Below are 18,199 nucleotides of genomic sequence, written 5' to 3' on the forward strand. Positions count from 1 at the left end.
CCAAAGGGGGCGGTTCGGGGAGGGACACGGAGCTGAGGTGCGGACCTGCTGGTCCTGAGCGCATCAGGGAGGGAGATGTCCCTGGAGGCCTGTGTGCGGGTGGAAGGGGGGGCCTGGGAAGTGAGGTCAGGGCGAGCGTGGAGGCCGGCAAAGCGGGGAGAAGGGGGGTCTGGCCGCCCCGCTGGTTGGAGCATCGTCGTCCCCCGCCCCACAAAGGTCAGCTGAGGGTTTCAGGTCCAGATTGGGGGCACATCCCCTGGGCTGTGGGGTGCGACCCTCAGTCAGGGGTCTGGACCGGGAGGCCACACGTCCACGTTTCTCCTTCACAATTAATCAATCTCTCTCTCTCTCTCTCTCTCTCTCTCTCTCTCTCTCTAAATCAATAAACAGACCGACCAGCGTTGCTCAGTGGTTGAGCGTCGACCTATTAACCAGGAGGCCACAGTTCGATTCCCCGTCAGGGCACCTGCCCGGGTTGTGGGCTCCATCCCCAGTAGGGGGTGTGCAGGAGGCAGCCGATCAGTGATTCTCTCTCATCACTGATGTTTCATTTGTTTGTTTGTTAATCCTCACCTGAGGATATTTTCCCGTTGATTTATTTTTAATATATTTTATTGATTTTTTACAGAGGAAGGGAGAGGGATAGAGAGTTAGAAACATCGATCAGCTGCCTCCTGCACACCCCCCACTAGGGATGTGTCCACAACCCAGGTACATGCCCTTGACCGGAATCGAACCTGGGACCCCTCAGTCCACAGGCCAACGCTCTATCCACTGAGCCAAACTGGCTAGGACTTCCTGTTGATATTTAGGGAGAGTGGGAGAGAGAGGGAAAGACAGAGAGAAACATTGATGTGAGAGAGACACATGGATTGGTTGCCTCCTGCACGAACCCCGACCAGGGCCCCAGGCTGGGGAGAAGTCTGCAACCCGGGCCTGTGCCCTTGACTAGAATCGAACCCAGGACCTTTCAGTCTGCTGGCCTACGCTCTATCCACTGAGCCACACCGGCCAGGGATGGAGGTCCTTCGTTCTCACTGCTGCAGAGCATCCCGTGGTGTCAACGTCCCACGGTGGTTGTTCCCACTCGTCTCCTGATGGCACGTGGGCTGCGTCCAGGTCTCAGCTGCCGTGAATGGGAGGGGGCACGGCTTGCTGATGGGCTGGGCTCGGACCACCAGGCGGAGATCGCGTGCCTGCCTGGCAGGGCGGGGGTCCCACACGGCCTGTAGGGTCCGACCCTGGCGACCCCATTCTCACAGCCGCCTTCTTCCCACAGGGTCCCACGGCGGCGGCAGCAATGCTCACGGACCCTGCACAGGTGAGTGGAGGGCGTGTCTGTGCTCACCCATCCATGTATCTATGACACGTGTGTCAGAGGTGACACGCGAACTCATTTTTTTGGTTGATATTTCTTTGTTAAATGGCATTTAAATATATAAAATAAATATCAAAAATATAAGTCTTTGTTATACTATGGTTGCAAATATCACAACATTTCTGTATGTGACACGGCACCAGAGTTAAGTTAGGGTTTTTCAAGATGCTGACACACCGAGCTCAAAAGGTTCGCCATCACTGATCTATGCCTTCAGGGAAGGGGAGTGTCCTGAACCATCTCTCATTCGTTTCCCTCCCTTGAGTCTGAAGACCCTGTGCGTTCACCAGGCCCAGGATATTGTTTCCAGGCCCAGGTCATATGGAGCAGGTCTTCTTTTCTTTTTTTTTCCTTTTCTTCCTCTCTTTCTTTCTTTCAGAGAGGAACGAAGAGGGAGAGAGAGAAACATCAATGATGAGAGAGAATCATGGATCGGCTGCCTCCTGCATGCCCCCCACTGGGGATCGAGCCCACAACCTGGGCCTGTGCCCTTGACCGGAATCGAACTCGGGAAACCCTTCAGTCTGCAGGCTGATGCTCTATCCACTGAGCAACACTGGCTAGGGCTCTCCCCCTCTCTCTCCAAAAGTCAATAAAATGAAATTAACGCAAAGATGTCCCAGGGAGTCCTAGGCACAGGATTTGGCGTGTTCAGGTGCGAGCAGGGGAGGTTCAGCTGGGAGGTTAAGGGACCTGCAGGTCTCCGTTCTCTCTGGTGGGAACGGGGAGCCCAGTGGGGGGTGGGGAGGGGAGCACAGGTCTCCCGCCTGGAATGACAGCCTGAGGCCCCGGGCCTCTGATCTGAGGTGGGGCGCGGGGAAGCTTTGAAGTAGAGGAGGAAGGTGCTGTGACCCACACTTTAACGGACCCCCTCTGGCTGCAGAGGGAAAAGACTCAGGGTGTGAAGAAGGCGGGGAAACCTGGCAGGAACTTCCTGTAACCGTCCAGGCGAGTTTCCCCAGGGGCCACGCAAGAGTGGTGGCCGCTGCTCTGGCCGGTGTGGCTCAGTGGATAGAGCATCGATCTGCAGACTGAAGGGTCCCGGGTTGGATTCAGGTCAAGGGCACATGCCTGGGTTGTGGGCTCGATCCCCAGTAGGGGTCGTGGGAGGAAGCAGCTGATCTATGATGCTCTCTTATCATTGATGTTTCTCTCTCCCTCTCCCTTCCTCTCTGAAAGCAATAAAAACATATTTTTTAAAAAATAAAAGAAAAATGTGATTTGAGGTTCAAGTCAAGAACCTGTAAAAAATTAATAATAATTTAAAAAAAAAGAAATTGCTCATGGGCTGAGCTGTCCCCCTTTCCCAGAGCCGTGTGGTCTTTGAGGACGTGGCCGTCCGCTTCTCCCGGGAGGAGTGGGGGCTCCTGGATGAGGCCCAGCGACGCCTGTACCACGACGTGATGCTGGAGAACGTGGCCCTTCTGTGCTCCGTGGGTAAGGCCCTCGCACCCCCGGGGCCCTGGGCTGGGCTCCGTCCTTCCCTTTCCCGGGCGGCTCTGTCCTTCCCACCGGAGACTGTGGGCACTGCTTCCTCTCCTGGTGCCTGGCACTCGTGTTGTTGGTGCCAAGGCCGGGCCCCATGCACTGTCCCCACGCAGCCCCGTCCCTGCTGCTCTGAGTCCTCTCGAGATGGGGCTGAGGACTCGGGAATCATGAAGGTTGTGAGAGATGCCCCATGGGTTCCCCCAGAGCTGGTCTCCCTGGGGGGTCACTCAGGCCGGATGCTGGGACCTCGGTGCCCAGGCCCTGCCCCTCCTCGTGCTGACATTTCTTGGGATCCGCCTGAGTCAGAAATTTTAAGCCCCAACATAGTTACTAATTTTAGGGACCACTGGGTTATTTCTACTGTCTCTACTGTCTCTGCTGTGAAGTTCTGATAATTTTTAAAAAATATATTTTATTGATTTCAGAGAGGAAAGGAGAAGGGAGAGAGAGATAGAAACATCAAAGATGAGAGGTTTATTGATCGGTTGCCTCCTGATGGGAATCGTTTTTTAAAAATATTTTTATTGATTTCAGAGAGGAAGGGAGAGGGAGAGAGATAGAAACATTGATGATGAGAGAGAATCATGGATCGGTGGCGGCCTGCACGCCCCCTACTGGGGATTGAGCCCACAACATGGGCATGTGCCCTTGCCGGGAATTGAACCCAGGACCCTTCAGTCCACAGGCCGACACTTTATCCACTGAGCCAAACCAGTTAGGGCTACCCGCTCGCTTTTCATCACTGTTTGATGCCAGGACCAGTGGCCGCAGCTCGTTTCGACTCCCGCCCCCCACTTTCATTTCTGCTCTGACCTGTAATCCCTTCCTGCCACACGCCAGCCACATTCCCCATTCGGCTTTCCTGCTCCCTTTACACTTGATCACACTCAGGCTGTCATGAGGTCTGCATGTAGCCTTAAATCGTCCTTGAACTACAATATTTTTTTAAAGAATTAATATGTTTTATTTATTTATTTTAAAATATATTTATATATATTTTTAATTGATTTCAGAGAAGAAGGGAGAGGGAGAGAGAGATAGAAACATCAATAATGAGAGAGAATCATGGATTGGCTGCCTCCTGCACGCCCCCTACTGGGGATCAAGCCCGCAACCCGGGCATGTGCCCTTGACCTGAATTGAACCCAGACCCTTCAGTCCGCAGGCCGACGCTATGCCCACTGAGCCAAACCAGCTGGGGCTCTGACACACATTTCTAATGGGGCCACCACCTCCCACCAAAATCAACACGCATGTCACTGCCATTTCTCTGCTTCCAGGGAGTTGGCATGGCGCCTGGGGTGAGGAGGCACCTTTGGAGCAAGGAGATTCTGTGGGAGAGTCACAGGTCAGGACTCCAAAGCCAGACCCGTCCACCCAGAAGGCCCGGCCCTGTGAGACGAAAGGCATTTTGCAACTGGCTGAGCGTGATGGAATGTACCCCGATCAGGGCCTACGCATCAGTGGGACAGATCTCTACCAGCAGCATCTGGAGCAGCCAGGAGATCACGCCTTCAGAAGGGGCTGCGTCCCCCTGGCAGAGAGGACCTTCCCGTGCAGCGAAGGCGGGGAGGGCTTCCCAGCCGGCACGGAGCTCCTGCAGCACTGGGCTCCTCACCACAGGTGGAAGCCACGGAGGGGCACCCAGTGCAGAGAGACCTTGGAAACGGGACGGAATGATCTCAGGTGCTCCCAGTGTGGGAAAGGCTTCAGCCGGAAACAGATCCTCGTGCAGCACCAGAAAATCCACACGGGAGTGAGGCCGCACGCGTGCGGCAAGTGTGGCATGGCCTTCCTCAGGAAGTTCCACCTCGTGCAGCACCAGCGGGTCCACACTGGGGAGCGGCCCTTCGAGTGCAGCGAGTGTGGCAAATCCTTCAGGTACAAGTCCACCCTCATGGGCCACCAGAGAGTCCACACCGAGTCAGGCCCGTCCGAGTGCAGCACGTGTGGGAAACTCTTTAAGTACAAAGCCAACCTCGTGAAACATCAGAGCATCCACAATGGAGAATGGCCGTACGAGTGCCGATTATGTGGGAAGTTCTTTAAGTACAACTACAGACTCGTCAGACACGGGCGCGTTCACACTGTAGAAAGGCCCTACGAGTGCGGGGAATGCGGGAAGTTTTTCAGGTACAGCTCGACGTTCGTGAGGCACCAGCGGGTTCACACCGCAGAAAGGCCTTACGGTTGCCGGGAATGTGGCAAGTTCTTCCAGTACAACTCCACGCTCGTCAAACACCAGCGAGTCCACACCGGGGAAAGGCCGTACGAGTGCAGCGAATGTGGGAAGTTCTTCCGCTACACGTCCACGCTCCTCAGACATCGGAGAGTTCACACTGTCGAAAGGCCTTACGAGTGCAGCTTATGTGGGGAATTCTTTAGGTACAAGTCCAAGCTCGTTAAACATTGGCAGAATCACACCGGGGCAAGGCCGTACGAGTGCAGCGAATGTGGGAAAGCCTTTACGTACCACTGCCGACTCCTCAGACACCAGAGAGTTCACACTGGAGAGAGGCCATACGAGTGCAGCGAATGTGGGAAATTCTTCCGGTACAACTCCAGCCTCCTGAAACATTGGAGAAATCACACTGGAGAGAGGCCCTATGAGTGCAGCGAGTGTGGGAAAGCCTTTAGCCACAGACACATCCTTGTTGAGCATCAAAAAATCCACACTGGAGAAAGGCCCTACGCGTGCAGCAAATGTCAGAAGGCCTTCGTTCGGAAGTCCCACCTTGTTCATCACCAGAAAATCCACAGCCAAGACAGGCCTGTGAGAGGCGTGAAGGTGAGAAATTCTTCGGCTACAGCTCCAACCTCATTAAACAGAATTCACGCCGGCAAGGAGCTCAGGAGTGCAGAGAAGACGGTAAACCTTCTGGATACCACGCTAAACTCATTCCCCTGGAGAAGGGACTTATGAGTTCACACTGGGTTAGGGCCTTCGGAATACGGTGAATGCGAGAACGCCTTTAAGTGCAACTCCCACCCCGTGACACTTCAGAGATTTCACGATGGAGGAAGACCGTGAGTGCAGTGAATATGGGCATGTGCTCGGCCAAACCTCCAGCCACACCCTGACACCAAAGGTTCATGCCAGAGAGAGTATAGCAAATGGTAAAGGACCTCAGCCAAGTGTCTGCTCTAATTTATCCCCGGGAACTACTGTAATGTAGTTTTTAGTCTTAATTTTACGTTTTTAATTGTGGTTAAAATGCCTGTGACAAAGTTTACCCTCTAGCATCTTAATGGCACAGTTTAGTCATGTTAAAAATTCACACACACACACACACAATTCACATATTTGTGCAACTAATCTCCAATATTTTTTTTATCTTGCAAAGCTGAAACTCCATACTCATGAAACAGCTCCTCCTACCCTTGTCCTACTGCGTCACATTCTGCTTTCTGTCTCTCTGAATTTGACTCCTCGGGATATTTCATATAAGTGGAGTCATACAGCATTTGTCTTTCGTGACTGGCTGTTTTTCTGAGCACATTGAAGCATTTGTCAGCATTTCCTTCTAGTTTGAGAAGGAATCAGGGTTGACCCACCTAAGACATGAGGAATGGCGCTGCTGGAATCAGTAGAGCTTTGCCAGATGTTAGGATATTTCTACAGGAAGGGAGATCTAGACTTTGTATGGACTCTTTATTTAACAGCTTTATTGATACACTGACATAAATCGCATTTTTTTAAAAGTGTAAAATATATTTTCATGTGTGTGCACAATGGGACCATCACCAAAGTCATGATAATGAACATATCCATCAGCCTATAGTTTTCTTTTTTAAGTATTGATTTTTAGGGAGGAAGGAACATTGATTTTGTTGTTCCACTTATTTACGCATTCGTTGGTTAATTCTTGTACATGCCCTGACCGGGGATTGAACCCACAACCTTGGCGTATCAGGATAAGACACTAGCCAACTGAGCTACCCGGCCAGGGCCAGTTTTCATTGGCCCTTTGTAATCTCTCCCAGTTCTACCCAACTGGTCATCCCCAGGTACACACTATAGTTTGCATTTCTAGAATTGTATAGAAGAAATCCTACAGTTACTCTGTATAGCTGTTTTTACTAAGTGCATACACATATATATATATTTTAGTATTATCCATGATGTGTGTGCAAAGCATGGCACCCAATAATAAGCAAGGCTCTGTGTTATCACAGTGGCGCACGTATAAACAAGAAGGTGCTGTTACATTCTGACAATCACTCTGAGAAGAAGAGTTGTTTAAAGTGGGAAAGTGAAGTTTAAACCTAACACACTTAAGTTCAGTTTCATATGAATTCATTATCAATAAAAATTTTGAATCATCTGCCTTGTACATAGCATATAGATTTGTCTCTTCTTATCTGACTTCTTTCTTCTAGTAATGCCTCTTTTTTTTTTTTAATCTGAAGGTGTTTTTTTGGTTTTGTTTTTGTTTTTTAGAGAGAGAAACAGAGAAACATCAATGTGAGAGAGACACATCGATTGGTTGCTTCCTGCAAGGTCCTGATCCTTTGGTGTCAGGGCCAACACTCTAACCATTGAGCTCACCTGTCAGGGCAATAAACTATTCTTTTTAAAAAACAGTATTCTTCTTCTTCTGATGGAAACTTTCTCCTTAAGGCCTCCCAACCAGCAGAACTTACACTGAAGGGCTGAATAGCAGGATGAATGGGTTACTAGGTATAATCATGTGGAAAGTCGGCTTTCAGCCCTGGCCTGTGTGGCTCCTTTGAGCACAGTCCCATGCACCAAGAGGTCAGCAGTTAGTTGGATGCCCGGTCAGGGCACATGCCTGGTTGCAGCTCAATCCCCAGTAGGGGTGTGCAGGAGGCAGCCGATTGATGTATCTCTCATGGATGTTTCCCTCTCCCTCTCTAGAATCAATTGAATGACATATTTTTTTAAAAAAAATTATTTTAAGAAAGTAGGCTTGCCAGATTGTGAATAACGTCTGGACCAGTAAAATTTGAATAATTTCTTACTAGAGGTCCGGTGCACGAAATGCATGCACAAGTAGGGTCCCTAGGCCAGCAATCAGGGCCGATTGGGGCTTTCCAGCGGCCAGCTGGGGCCTTCCTTCGTTCCACGCTGCCCCCTGGTGGTCAGTGCATGTCATAGCAATCACACCCCCAGTCCAACTCCCAAGGGGACAATTTGCATATTAGGCTTTTATATATATAGATTCCATATGCATACTGAGATAAGAGATAAATATTGCATGGACATACTTATAAAAATTATGTTTTGTATCTGAAAGAAATTATAACTAAGTGCATACTTCTTTTTTCTTCAGTTACCTTCCCTGGCAGTTAGCTTCTCCTCACAGTTCCTTGTTCTGCAGAATTCGTTTACAAAACTCCTTGTAGTTCCTGCCTGCATTTCATTTACTTTGTTTCACAGCTTCCAGGGTTGTCTCACCCACCTTCTTTCACCCCTTTGTTCATGGACCATTCCTGATTGAGACAGAGGCTCAACAGCTGCTTTGGGAGCGGAGACCTAATGATGATATCCAGTGTGGAAAGTCAATACAACTTCCCGGGTTTTTATTTTTTAACTTTTAAAAATCTATTGATTTAATTATTTTTTAGAGAGAAAGGAACATTGGTTTGTTGTTCCATTTATTGATGCATTCACTGGTTGCTTCTTTTTAAAAAAATATATATATTTGTATTGATTTCAGAGAGGAAGGGAGAGGAAGAGAGAGATAGAAACATCAATGATGAGAGTGAATCATTGATTGGCTGCCTCCTGCACGTTGGACGAAGCCTGTAACCCAGGCATGTGCCCTTGACTGAAATCGAACCTGGGACCCTTCAGTCCGTAGGTCGACGGTCTATCCACTGAGCGAAACCAGCCAGGGCCACTAATTGCTTCTTGTATAGGCCCTGACTGGGGAGCCAACCACAATCTTGGCATATGGGACATATGCAAAGTGACTCTAATCAACTTAGCTATGGGGCCAGGGCTCAAATGTCTATTTCTTTTTCTTTTTCTTTTCCTTTATTGATTAAGGTATTACAAATGTGTCCTTACCCCCCCATTGTCCCCCCACACCCGCAATCCTGCCCTCTCCCTCACCCCCTGTTGTCTTTGTTCATTGTTTATGCTTATATGCATGCATACAAGTCCTTTGGTTGATCTCTCCCCCTTACCCCCGCCCTCTATTTCTTTTTTAAATATACTTTTATTGATTTCGTAGATCAGTGGTTCTCAACCTTCCTAATGCCACGACCCTTTAATACAGTTCCTCATGTTGTGGTGACCCCCAATTTCATTGTTACAAATTGAACATAATTAAAGCATAGTGATTAATCACAAAAACAATATGTAATTATATATGTGTTTTCCGATGGTCTTAGGCGACCCCTGTGAAAGGGTCGTTCGACCCCCAAAAGGGTCGAGACCTACAGGTTGAGAACTGCTGTCATAGAGGAAGGGAGAGGGAGACAGAAGCATCAACGATGAGAGAGAATCATTGATTGGCTGCCTCCTGCACGCCCTGGGTATCGAGCCCCCAACCCAGGCATGTGCCCTTGACGGGATTGGAACCTGGGACCCTTCAGTCCCCAGGCCGACGCTCTACCCACTGAACCAAACCAGCCAGGGCTCAAATGTCTATTTCTGACACTTGGTGCCAGACTGCACCCCAGGGAAACGTAGGTACCCCCCCCTTTAAGAGCTACTAAGCCCCACTGCATCCTTGGAGACGGGAATGCCACTTCCCAGCGCCCCTCGCATCGAAGGTGGGCCTTTATCCCCCAAACTGTGAGGGAACCACAGGAAGAATCAGTGGAAAAACTACGTTACCCAGGAGGCTCTGCGGCGACCGATGACAGCGAGAAGAGCCAATGAGAGTTTAGTATGCAGCGTTTACGTGCCCACGCGCGCTGGAGGGCGGGGCTTTTGGCGGCAGTTCCCCTGGGCCGTGACGCAGGGGCTGTGATTTGGATTATTTTTCGTTTATCAAGCGGCGGGAGTCGGGGCGGGGACGGTACAGAGGGCGTGGGGGCGGGGGCGGCGTCCCCGCTGCTCGGAGGGCCCGGCTGGGCCCGGCGGTGAAGGCGGCGCCCCCTTCCAACCTGTCGCCCCCAATTCTTCCTCAGATATTCGGGGCCGCGCCCAGGAGCTCGATCAAGGAGGGTGCTGCGCCCCCCTCCTCCTGCCCCGTCCCCTCCTCCGAGCAGGAGCCCGGGTTTCTGCGTCAGGCCCGTGACCGTCGTCGGGGGGCGGCGGCCTGAGCGCTGGGGAGCCGGGGTCTCTGTGTCCAGGGGGCAGGGGCGAGGGGTGCGCCTCTGGGTCTCTGTGTCCAGGGGGCAGGGGCGAGGGGTGCGCCTCGGGGTCTCTGTGTCCAGGGGGCAGGGGTGTCACCTCGGGGTCTCTGTGTCCAGGGGGCAGGGGTGTCGCCTCGGGGTCTCTGTGTCCAGGGGGCAGGGGCTGGGGTGCTGACCGGAGCGGCGGGAATTCTGGAAGGTGGTGATTTCTAAGAAATGAGTATTTGGTCCGAAATGTGTTTGGTCTTCATCACAGATCGGCTCCCGGCCCCCCCCAGCCCTGGGAGCCCCCCGGTGTGGACGGTGACGGGCGTCTTTGTGGAGTGAACGGGGACTTTTGGGAAGCTCCTGGGAACTGGGCGGGGCGTCGTGAGAACCGACCCTGTGATTGGCGGGCTGGGACGTGATTGGCAGGCTGGGACTTTGGGTCCCACCCCCTGACTTCCGGTTGGTAGAGGGACTGGCGGTTAAATCCATCCCCGCTGGCATTTAATTTAGTCCATCCCGTCATCAGTCCTGAGCAGGGGACCTCCCCCCCATAGAACCCCACAGGGACGGGGTGCAGCCCAAGCAGGTCACACAGGCTCCCACGGGCCAGATAAAAAGGTGTAAGTGGATGTGGCCACAAAAAACAAAGCTTCCATTTTCATGGAGATATAGGTTTATGTCAATAGAGACACTGAATGCAAAGGGCTAAAATGAGTCGTCGTTAACACAAAATAATAGGACGTTTTAATACAAATTAATGTTTTTCTCTTGAACAGGAACTTACCAGACACTGAGTAACTGCACAGATGAGTAAGCATCACGCAAATAAACCTATTTTTCTTGTTCTCCAAAAGCAAAATATTTCCTGCTATGCATACCCAACAAGTCAGTCCAAGACGAAACACGTGGCCATTGGCTGCTAGAATATTCGCTGCTGGTGTCAGTAGAGAGAAATGGTGTGCCTGCGCGTAAGGGAGATGAATGCCACACAATGAGAGTCATCAGTCATTAGTGAACGTTGTAGTTCGTTATTAATAACTAGAGGCCCAGTGCACAAAATTCGTGCAAGAGTAGGCCTTCCTTCTCCTGGCTGCCAGCACCAGCTTCCCTACGGGACCCAGGACCTGGGCTTCCCTCCGGCCCTGGCTTTGTCTGGAAGGTCATTTGGAAGGACATCTGGAAGGACGTCTGGTCTAATTAGCATATTGTGCTTATATTATTATAGACTAGAGCATTGATGGCGAACCTATGACACACGTGTCAGAGGTGACACGGGAACTCATTTTTTTGGTTGATTTTTCTTTGTTAAATGGCATTTAAATATCCTATCTAATAAAAGACAAAAAGGGTAATTGACCGTACCTTCGCTACGTTTCCCATTGGCTAATCAGGGCGATGTGCAAATTAACCGCCAACAAAGATGGCGGCCGGCAGCCATGCAGCTGAAGCGAGCAAGAGGCTTGCTTGCTCCAGTGATGGAGGAAGCCAACGTTCCCCGCCTGCTGCGGCCTGGCTCTGAGCTCCGAAAGCAACAATGTTTCAATTATAGAAGCTAAACAAACCCCAGATACCTGCTTTCAGCAGCCCATGGCCTCAGAGCTGGAGCAAGCAGGAGCGGTTCTCAGCTCCAGTGACGGCAACAAAGTTTCAATTATAGAAGGTAAAGAAATCTTAGAATAAAAAGAAAAGAAAAAAAGGAGAGGCTGGGAGCTTCAGTCGTCGGCCAGCCTGAAAACAGCCATTAGCCCCTCATCCAGGCTGGCCAGGCACCCCAGTGGGGACCCCCACCCTGAAGGGGGTGTGACCAGCTGCAAACAGCCATCAGCCCCTCACCCAGGCTGGCCAGGCACCCAAGCGGGACCCCCACCCTGATCTGGGACATCCTTCCGGGCAAACCAGCCGGCCCCCACCCGTGCACCAGGCCTCTATCCTATATAGTAAAAGGATAATATGCACACTGACCGTAACAGCAGAAAGACTGGGAATGACTGGTCAATAAGACACACACTGACCACCAGGGGGCAGACGCTCAATGCAGGAGCTGCCCTCTAGTGGTCAGTGTGCTCCCACATGGAGGAGCTCTGCTCAGCCACAAGCCAGGCTGATGGCTGCCAGTACAGCGGTGGTGGTGGGAGCCTCTCCTGCCTCAGCAGCGCTAAGGATGTCCGACTGCAGCTTAGGTCTGCTCCCAGCTGGCAAGTGGACATCCCCCGAGGGCTGCCGGGCTACCAGAGGGATGTCTGATTGCTAGGTTAGGCCCAATCCCCCGGGGAGCAGGCCTAAGCCAGCAGGCGGCCATCCCCCGAGGGGTCCCAGACTGCGAGAGGGTACAGGCTGGGCTGAGGGACTCCCCCCGCCCCCCCCCGAGTGCACAAATTTTTGTGCACCGGGCCTTTAGTATAAAATAAATATCAAAAATATGTCTTTGTTTTACTATGGTTGCAAATATCAAAAAATTTCTATGTGTGACACGGCACCAGAGTTAAGTTAGGGTTTTTCAAAATGCTGACACGCCAAGCTCAAAAGGTTCGCCACCACTGCTCTATCCACTGACCCACACCAGCCAGGGCTTATCACCTTTTCTTTTTTTTTCAAATGAATTAAATGCTTTTTATGTTTTTAAATTCTTTCTTCCTTGATCAAGGTGTTACATATGTGTCCTTATCCCCCCCCCATTGCCCCCCACCTCCCCTCGTCACCTTTTCTTACGTCTGGTGGATGCTACTTGTACGCCAGGTGTGATTGACACGGGGTTTTCCCCTGCTAGTCACATGACCTTACAGCACGACTGTATATTCTACCCTCTTTAACGTGCTTTATTTTCTCTGCTTCCCCCTTCACCTGAAGTGTTGTGTGTCCGTCATTTCTCATTCTGTTTGCATTGCCGACAAGAATTAAATTAACACGACCTGCTCTCCCCCCAGGTCCTGTGGGCTCCCCGGGGCTCTCAGCCGGAGCAGCAATGGACCTTGTGCGGGTGGGTACCCCGTGTCTGCAGCTCTCCTGCTGCCTCTCCTTACCCCCTGGGTGCCCGGCAGCCCCAGAGAAATCCTAGAGTCAGGTTTGGAAGTCCAGGTCAGAGGTTGAGAGATCCCCATTTTTAAAAAATATATTTTATTGATTTTTTACAGAGAGGAAGGGAGAGGAATAGAGAGTCAGAAACATCGATCAGCTGCCTCCTGCACACTCCCCACTGGGTATGTGCCCGCAACCAAGGTACATGCCCTTGACCAGAATCGAACCTGGGACCCTTCAGTCCGTAGGCCGACACTCTATCCACTGAGCCAAACCGGTTAGGGCTCATCATTAATTTTCTTTTTTTTTTTTTTTAATATTTTTATTGATTTTTTACAGAGAGGAAGAGAGAGGGATAGAGAGTTAGAAACATCGATGAGAGAGAAACATCGACCAGCTGCCTCCCGCACACCTCCCACTGGGGATGTGCCCGCAACCGAGGTACATGCCCTTGACCGGAATCGAACCTGGGACCCTTCAGTTTGCAGGCCGACGCTCTATCCACCGAGCCAAACCGGTTTTGGCCATCATTAATTTTCTATCTCTCTCTCTTCCTTCCTCTCTGAAATCAATTTAAAAAATAATAAAGTTTTTTAAAAAGACAGAAGAAGGCATTGATTGTGGCTGGACTAGGGAGTGGGAGAAAGTCTTGGCATTGGATTTTGTAAAGTGAGCGATGGGGAGGGTGACAGAGGTCACCGATGACAGGAAGGGTGGGAAGGGCCGTCCGTGGAGACGGGGAAGCCAGTGGAAGGGGGACTGCTTTCCAGTGAGAACCTGAGGGATTAGGTGTGGGTCACACTGAGTCTCCCGTGTCCCAGAGACTCGCGAGCACACGTGAGAGTGGACAGACGCGAGGATCTAGAACAGCGGTTCTCAACCTGTGGGTCGAGACCCCTTTGGCGGTCGAACGACCCTTTCACAGGGGTCGCCTAAGACCATCCTGCATATCAGATATTTACATTACAATTCATAACAGTAGCAACATGACAGTTATGAAGTAGCAACGAAAATAATTTTATGGTTGGGTCACAACATGAGGAACTGTATCTAAAGGGCCAGAAGGTTGAGAACCACTGATCTAGAAAGAGGGCTTCAGGCTGGAGATGCCCATGATGTGGCCACCATCGAGGGACGCTGGGCCTGCTGTGGACGGGCACGCTCAGGTCCCGGCGGTGTTGCCACTGGGGACCAGTGAGGGGACATGGGGGCCGTGTGAGTCCTAAAGGCAGAGGGACGAGTCGTGATTGGTCCTCAGCAGGACGAGATGGGGAGGGGACAGCCCAGCAGGCGCCCAGGTTCCCGTGGGGGCGTGGGGAGTGGAGTGGGGTCGGACAGGTGCGTCTCGGCCTCCCTGAGCCTGAGGCGCTGGCGGGAGGTGCGGTCAGACAGCAGACTAGCTCCCCCAGGTGTGTCACGCGGGGGCAGACTCGGCATGGGTGTTACCTGGGCAGAGACCGGGTGCTCCCTGAGGGCAGACAGGGATTCGTGGCTCTGCATGTGGCTGGGGGGGGGTTGAGGCTGGAGCCAGACCTGTGAGTGGAACGGGAGGCGCTGGAGGGTTAGGTACGTGGGATCCCGTGGCGCGTCCTAGAGGCCACGTGCAGCGTGGGGCGTGAGGTGGGGAGATCAGCCGTGTGCCAGGGGTCTGGTGCGCGCACTGGCTGCCCAGGGCCCTGGCACCAGGAGGGTAAGACAGAGGGACTCCAGGCTGATGTCTGCTGGTTCCGGCACCTGTTGCTCCAGGTGGGGCCCCGTGATGAAGGGTGGAGGATGGATGTGGATGGTGACGGGTCCTGGGGGGAAGGCGCTGCTGACGGACCCCCGCTGCCCCCCTCGCAGGGCCCCGTGACCTTCGAGAACGTGGCCGTGTTCTTCTCCCTGGAGGAGTGGGGGCTTCTGGACGAGGCTCAGCGGGTGCTGTACTGCGACGTGATGCTGGAGGTGTGCACACTGGTTGCCTCGCTGGGTAAGGCCCTCACCCCTGCCCCCCGCCTTCCCACCTCCGGCCGCAAATAGCCAGCACCAGGGAAGTTCTGCGGGTCAAGAGACTTGGGGCTGGGCCCACGCGGGACTCAGCCTCTCCCTGCCCACATGCCATCTCTGCTCCAGGTCCTGCCCCTGTAGCTGGCATTTTCTGGGGTCTGAATGCACCAGGACGCACAGGAACCCAGCATCCTCCCCTTTGGGGTGGGGAGGGGCCTTTGGGTGTCTCTGTGGTGCCCTCCTCGGAGCTTCCAGGGCAATGAGGTGTTGGGTTAGGGTGGCCCTGGGCCGGTGCTCACCCCTCACCTGACCTGTGTCTTCCGTAGGGACCATGCCTGCTGGTCGCACGGGGTCCAGGGGGGCTGGGAGGAGAGCCCTGGGCCCAGGAGGGAGTGGACACGCTGCAGGCACAGCAAGAGGGCTCCGCTGTGGCTGGTCCTGCGGGTTGATATCGGGAAGGATGGGATGGCATGACTGGGGTCGGCTCATATCACAGACACACCCTGTGCCCAGCGCTGTTCCGGAGACCAGACCAGTGGCTGTCTTTATGCTGCATGTCTCTGAACTCCCCGTTCTTTTTTTTTTTAATACATTTTTATTGATTTCAGAGAAGAAGGGAGAGAAGGGAGAGAGATAGAAACATCAATGATGAGAGAGAACCACCGATCAGCTGTCCCCTGCACACCCCCCACTGGGGACTGAGCCCACAACCCGGGCATGTGTCCTGGACTGGAATCGAACCCAGGACCCTTCAGTCCGCAGGCTGATACTCTATCCACTGAGCCACACCAGCCAGGCTGACTCCCCATTCTTGGCACCTGTGCACCTTTCATTTTTGACTTCTGATGCTGGATTACCCTCACCTCTAGCACCCTCCGCTCCACTGCGCCCTTTGCCGTGCGCCCCAGGATTGGCCTCACTTAATTAATGTGTTATGGCGTCTGCGCCTCTGTCCCTGAGTAGCCCTTGCACCCCAGCTACTCAGCGGAGACGGATTTTCCTGGGCCACCCTCCCGCGCAGCACACGTGTGAGCAGCAGCACTGGCCCAGGTGAAGTGTGTGCAGAGGCGTGAGTTGTGGACCTGCCTCGTCCTGTGTCTTCGGCCGAGGGATCCCCTGTGCTGCCCCGTTTAGCGGCCTGTTACGCACCGAGCCCTCCTTCTGCCTCGGTTAGGGATCCCCGTGGACTCACCCCTTGGTGGGCAGACACACTGATGGGGCTGCCTCCACCCCACCCACACCCGCGTTTCTCTGCTTCCAGGTTGGCATAGGGCAGAGGATGAAGACGCAGCTTCTGAGCAGAATGTTGCTGAAACGTCACAGAGAAACACTCCAAAGGCAGGTCTGTCCACGCAGGAGGCCGACCCCTGGGGGACATGTGGCCTGGCCTCAGAAGGCGGTTCACCCCTGACTGACATCCTGGGGGAAACTGAGCAGGAACTGCCTGGGGCACCTGGGAAGGGTCGCCAGCTCCAGCACAGTGGAGAGGAACTCTCCAGAAGGAACACAGACCCGGCCTCCTGCGGGAAGAGCTGCACAGCCCGCATCTCAGAGGAGCCGTTCACGTGTTGGGAGGCTGGGAGGGGCTCCCCCACCAACTCCCGCTTCTACCAGCTCATGCACGGCGAGCGTGCAGAGGCCTTTCACCCGGGACGAAAGCACTACGTGTGCAGTGACTGTGGGAAAGGCTTCTGCCAGAAGTACAGACTTGCTCAGCACCAGAGAATTCACAGTGGAGAGAGGCCTCACGGATGCAGCGAGTGTGGGAAAAGCTTCAGCTACAAACACACACTTGTTCGGCATCAGCGGACTCACACTGGAGAGAGGCCGCACAAGTGCAGCGAGTGCGGGAAAACCTTTAGCTACAAACACACGCTTGTTGGGCACCAGCGAGTTCACACGGGGGAGAGGCCGTATCAGTGCAGCGAGTGTGGGAAATTTTTCAGCCATAGCTGCAGCCTTAGCGAGCATCAGAGAATCCACACTGGGTCTCGGCCTTATAAATGCCGCGACTGTGGAAAATTCTTTACCTCCAACTCCAACCTCGTAAAACACCAGAGAGTTCACACAGGAAGGAGGCCTTACGAGTGCAGTGAGTGTGGGAAATGTTTTACCCAGAGCCCCAGCCTGATTATACATCAGAGGATCCACACTGGTGAGAGGCCCTATGAGTGCACCGAGTGCGGCAAGGTGTTCAGCCAAAGTTCCACCCTCAGCAAGCACCAGAGAGTTCACACGGGAGCCAGGTCCTACAGGTGCAGCGAGTGTGGGGAGTTCTTCAGCCAAGGCACCCAACTGGCCCGGCATCGGAAAGGTCACGTCAGAGACAGGCCTCAGGGGTGCAGCAGGTGTGGGTAGGTCTTCCTGCAGGATCCGCTCTTACTCGGCACCAGGAACTTCACGTCCCAGGCAGACTGTGGCTGCCGCTAATGTGGGAAAGTCTTCAGCTGGAAGTCTAACCTCGCTCAGCGTCAGAAATGTCACAGTGGAGAAAGGCCTGGGCATGAGATGGGATAGCAGGGCGTGAGCTCTCTGTCACACAACATATGAAAAAATGAAAAAACCCTGTAGCAACAACCTCGCTTTTGACCCCTGAGCCACAGCTGACAACACAGTTCTTCAGGCTGGCACTGGGCACCTTCGGAGAGGCCCCCGGCGGGGCTCGGGCCGGACAGGCAGGTACCACGGGGGAGTGAGGCAGCAGCTGACATGTTTTCTTTCTTTTAAAAAAAATATATTTTATTGATTTTTTACAGAGAGAAAGGGAGAGGGATGGAGAGTTAGAAACATCGATGAGAGAGAAACATCGATCAGCTGCCTCCTGCACACCCCCCGCTGGGGATGTGCCCGCAACCAAGGTACATGCCCCCGACCGGAATGGAACCTGGGACCCTTCAGTCTGCAGACCGACGCTCTATCCACTGAGCCAAACCTGTCAGGGTGACATGTTTTCTTTACTCCAGGCTGGAGGACAGTAGCTGAGGCTGTCTCACCCAGTGAAAGTTGGCAACAGAAACTGGGCGAGGACGCCTACACCCGTCTCAGATTAGGGTTAGTGATGGCGAACCTTTT

At 53.0% G+C, this 18,199-nt stretch overlaps 2 protein-coding genes across 4 annotated transcripts in view; both read left to right on the plus strand.

The window, feature by feature from the left end:
- The window catches only part of LOC102425648 (zinc finger protein 548), an 8,932-nt gene extending 1,735 nt beyond the window's left edge, over positions 1 to 7,197 (plus strand). The window contains exons 1-4 of one of the 3 annotated variants that reach the window (XM_023748259.1): positions 1,052 to 1,073; positions 1,280 to 1,321; positions 2,689 to 2,815; positions 4,147 to 7,197. In XM_023748259.1, the coding sequence (XP_023604027.1) occupies positions 1,301 to 1,321; positions 2,689 to 2,815; positions 4,147 to 5,789 (1,791 nt within the window). In that variant the 5' untranslated portion in view covers positions 1,052 to 1,073; positions 1,280 to 1,300 and the 3' untranslated portion in view covers positions 5,790 to 7,197. Of the gene's footprint in view, positions 1 to 1,051; positions 1,074 to 1,101; positions 1,120 to 1,279; positions 1,322 to 2,688; positions 2,816 to 4,146 lie in introns of those variants that run through there. The other 2 variants (XM_014449503.2, XM_014449505.2) reach the window with 2 other exon arrangements.
- Positions 7,198 to 12,816: 5,619 nt separating this feature from the next.
- LOC102425958 (zinc finger protein 419-like) lies at positions 12,817 to 17,877 on the plus strand. Its single transcript, XM_023748261.1, has 3 exons — positions 12,817 to 13,103; positions 14,984 to 15,110; positions 16,389 to 17,877. The coding sequence occupies exons 1-3, from the start codon at positions 13,089 to 13,091 to the stop codon at positions 17,483 to 17,485; spliced, it is 1,239 nt and encodes a 412-aa protein (XP_023604029.1). The 5' UTR covers positions 12,817 to 13,088; the 3' UTR covers positions 17,486 to 17,877.
- The last annotated feature ends 322 nt before the right edge of the window (positions 17,878 to 18,199 follow it).

This window comes from Myotis lucifugus, unplaced genomic scaffold (genome assembly GCF_000147115.1).
Source record: "Myotis lucifugus unplaced genomic scaffold, Myoluc2.0 scaffold_1230, whole genome shotgun sequence".
NCBI lineage: Eukaryota > Metazoa > Chordata > Mammalia > Chiroptera > Vespertilionidae > Myotis > Myotis lucifugus.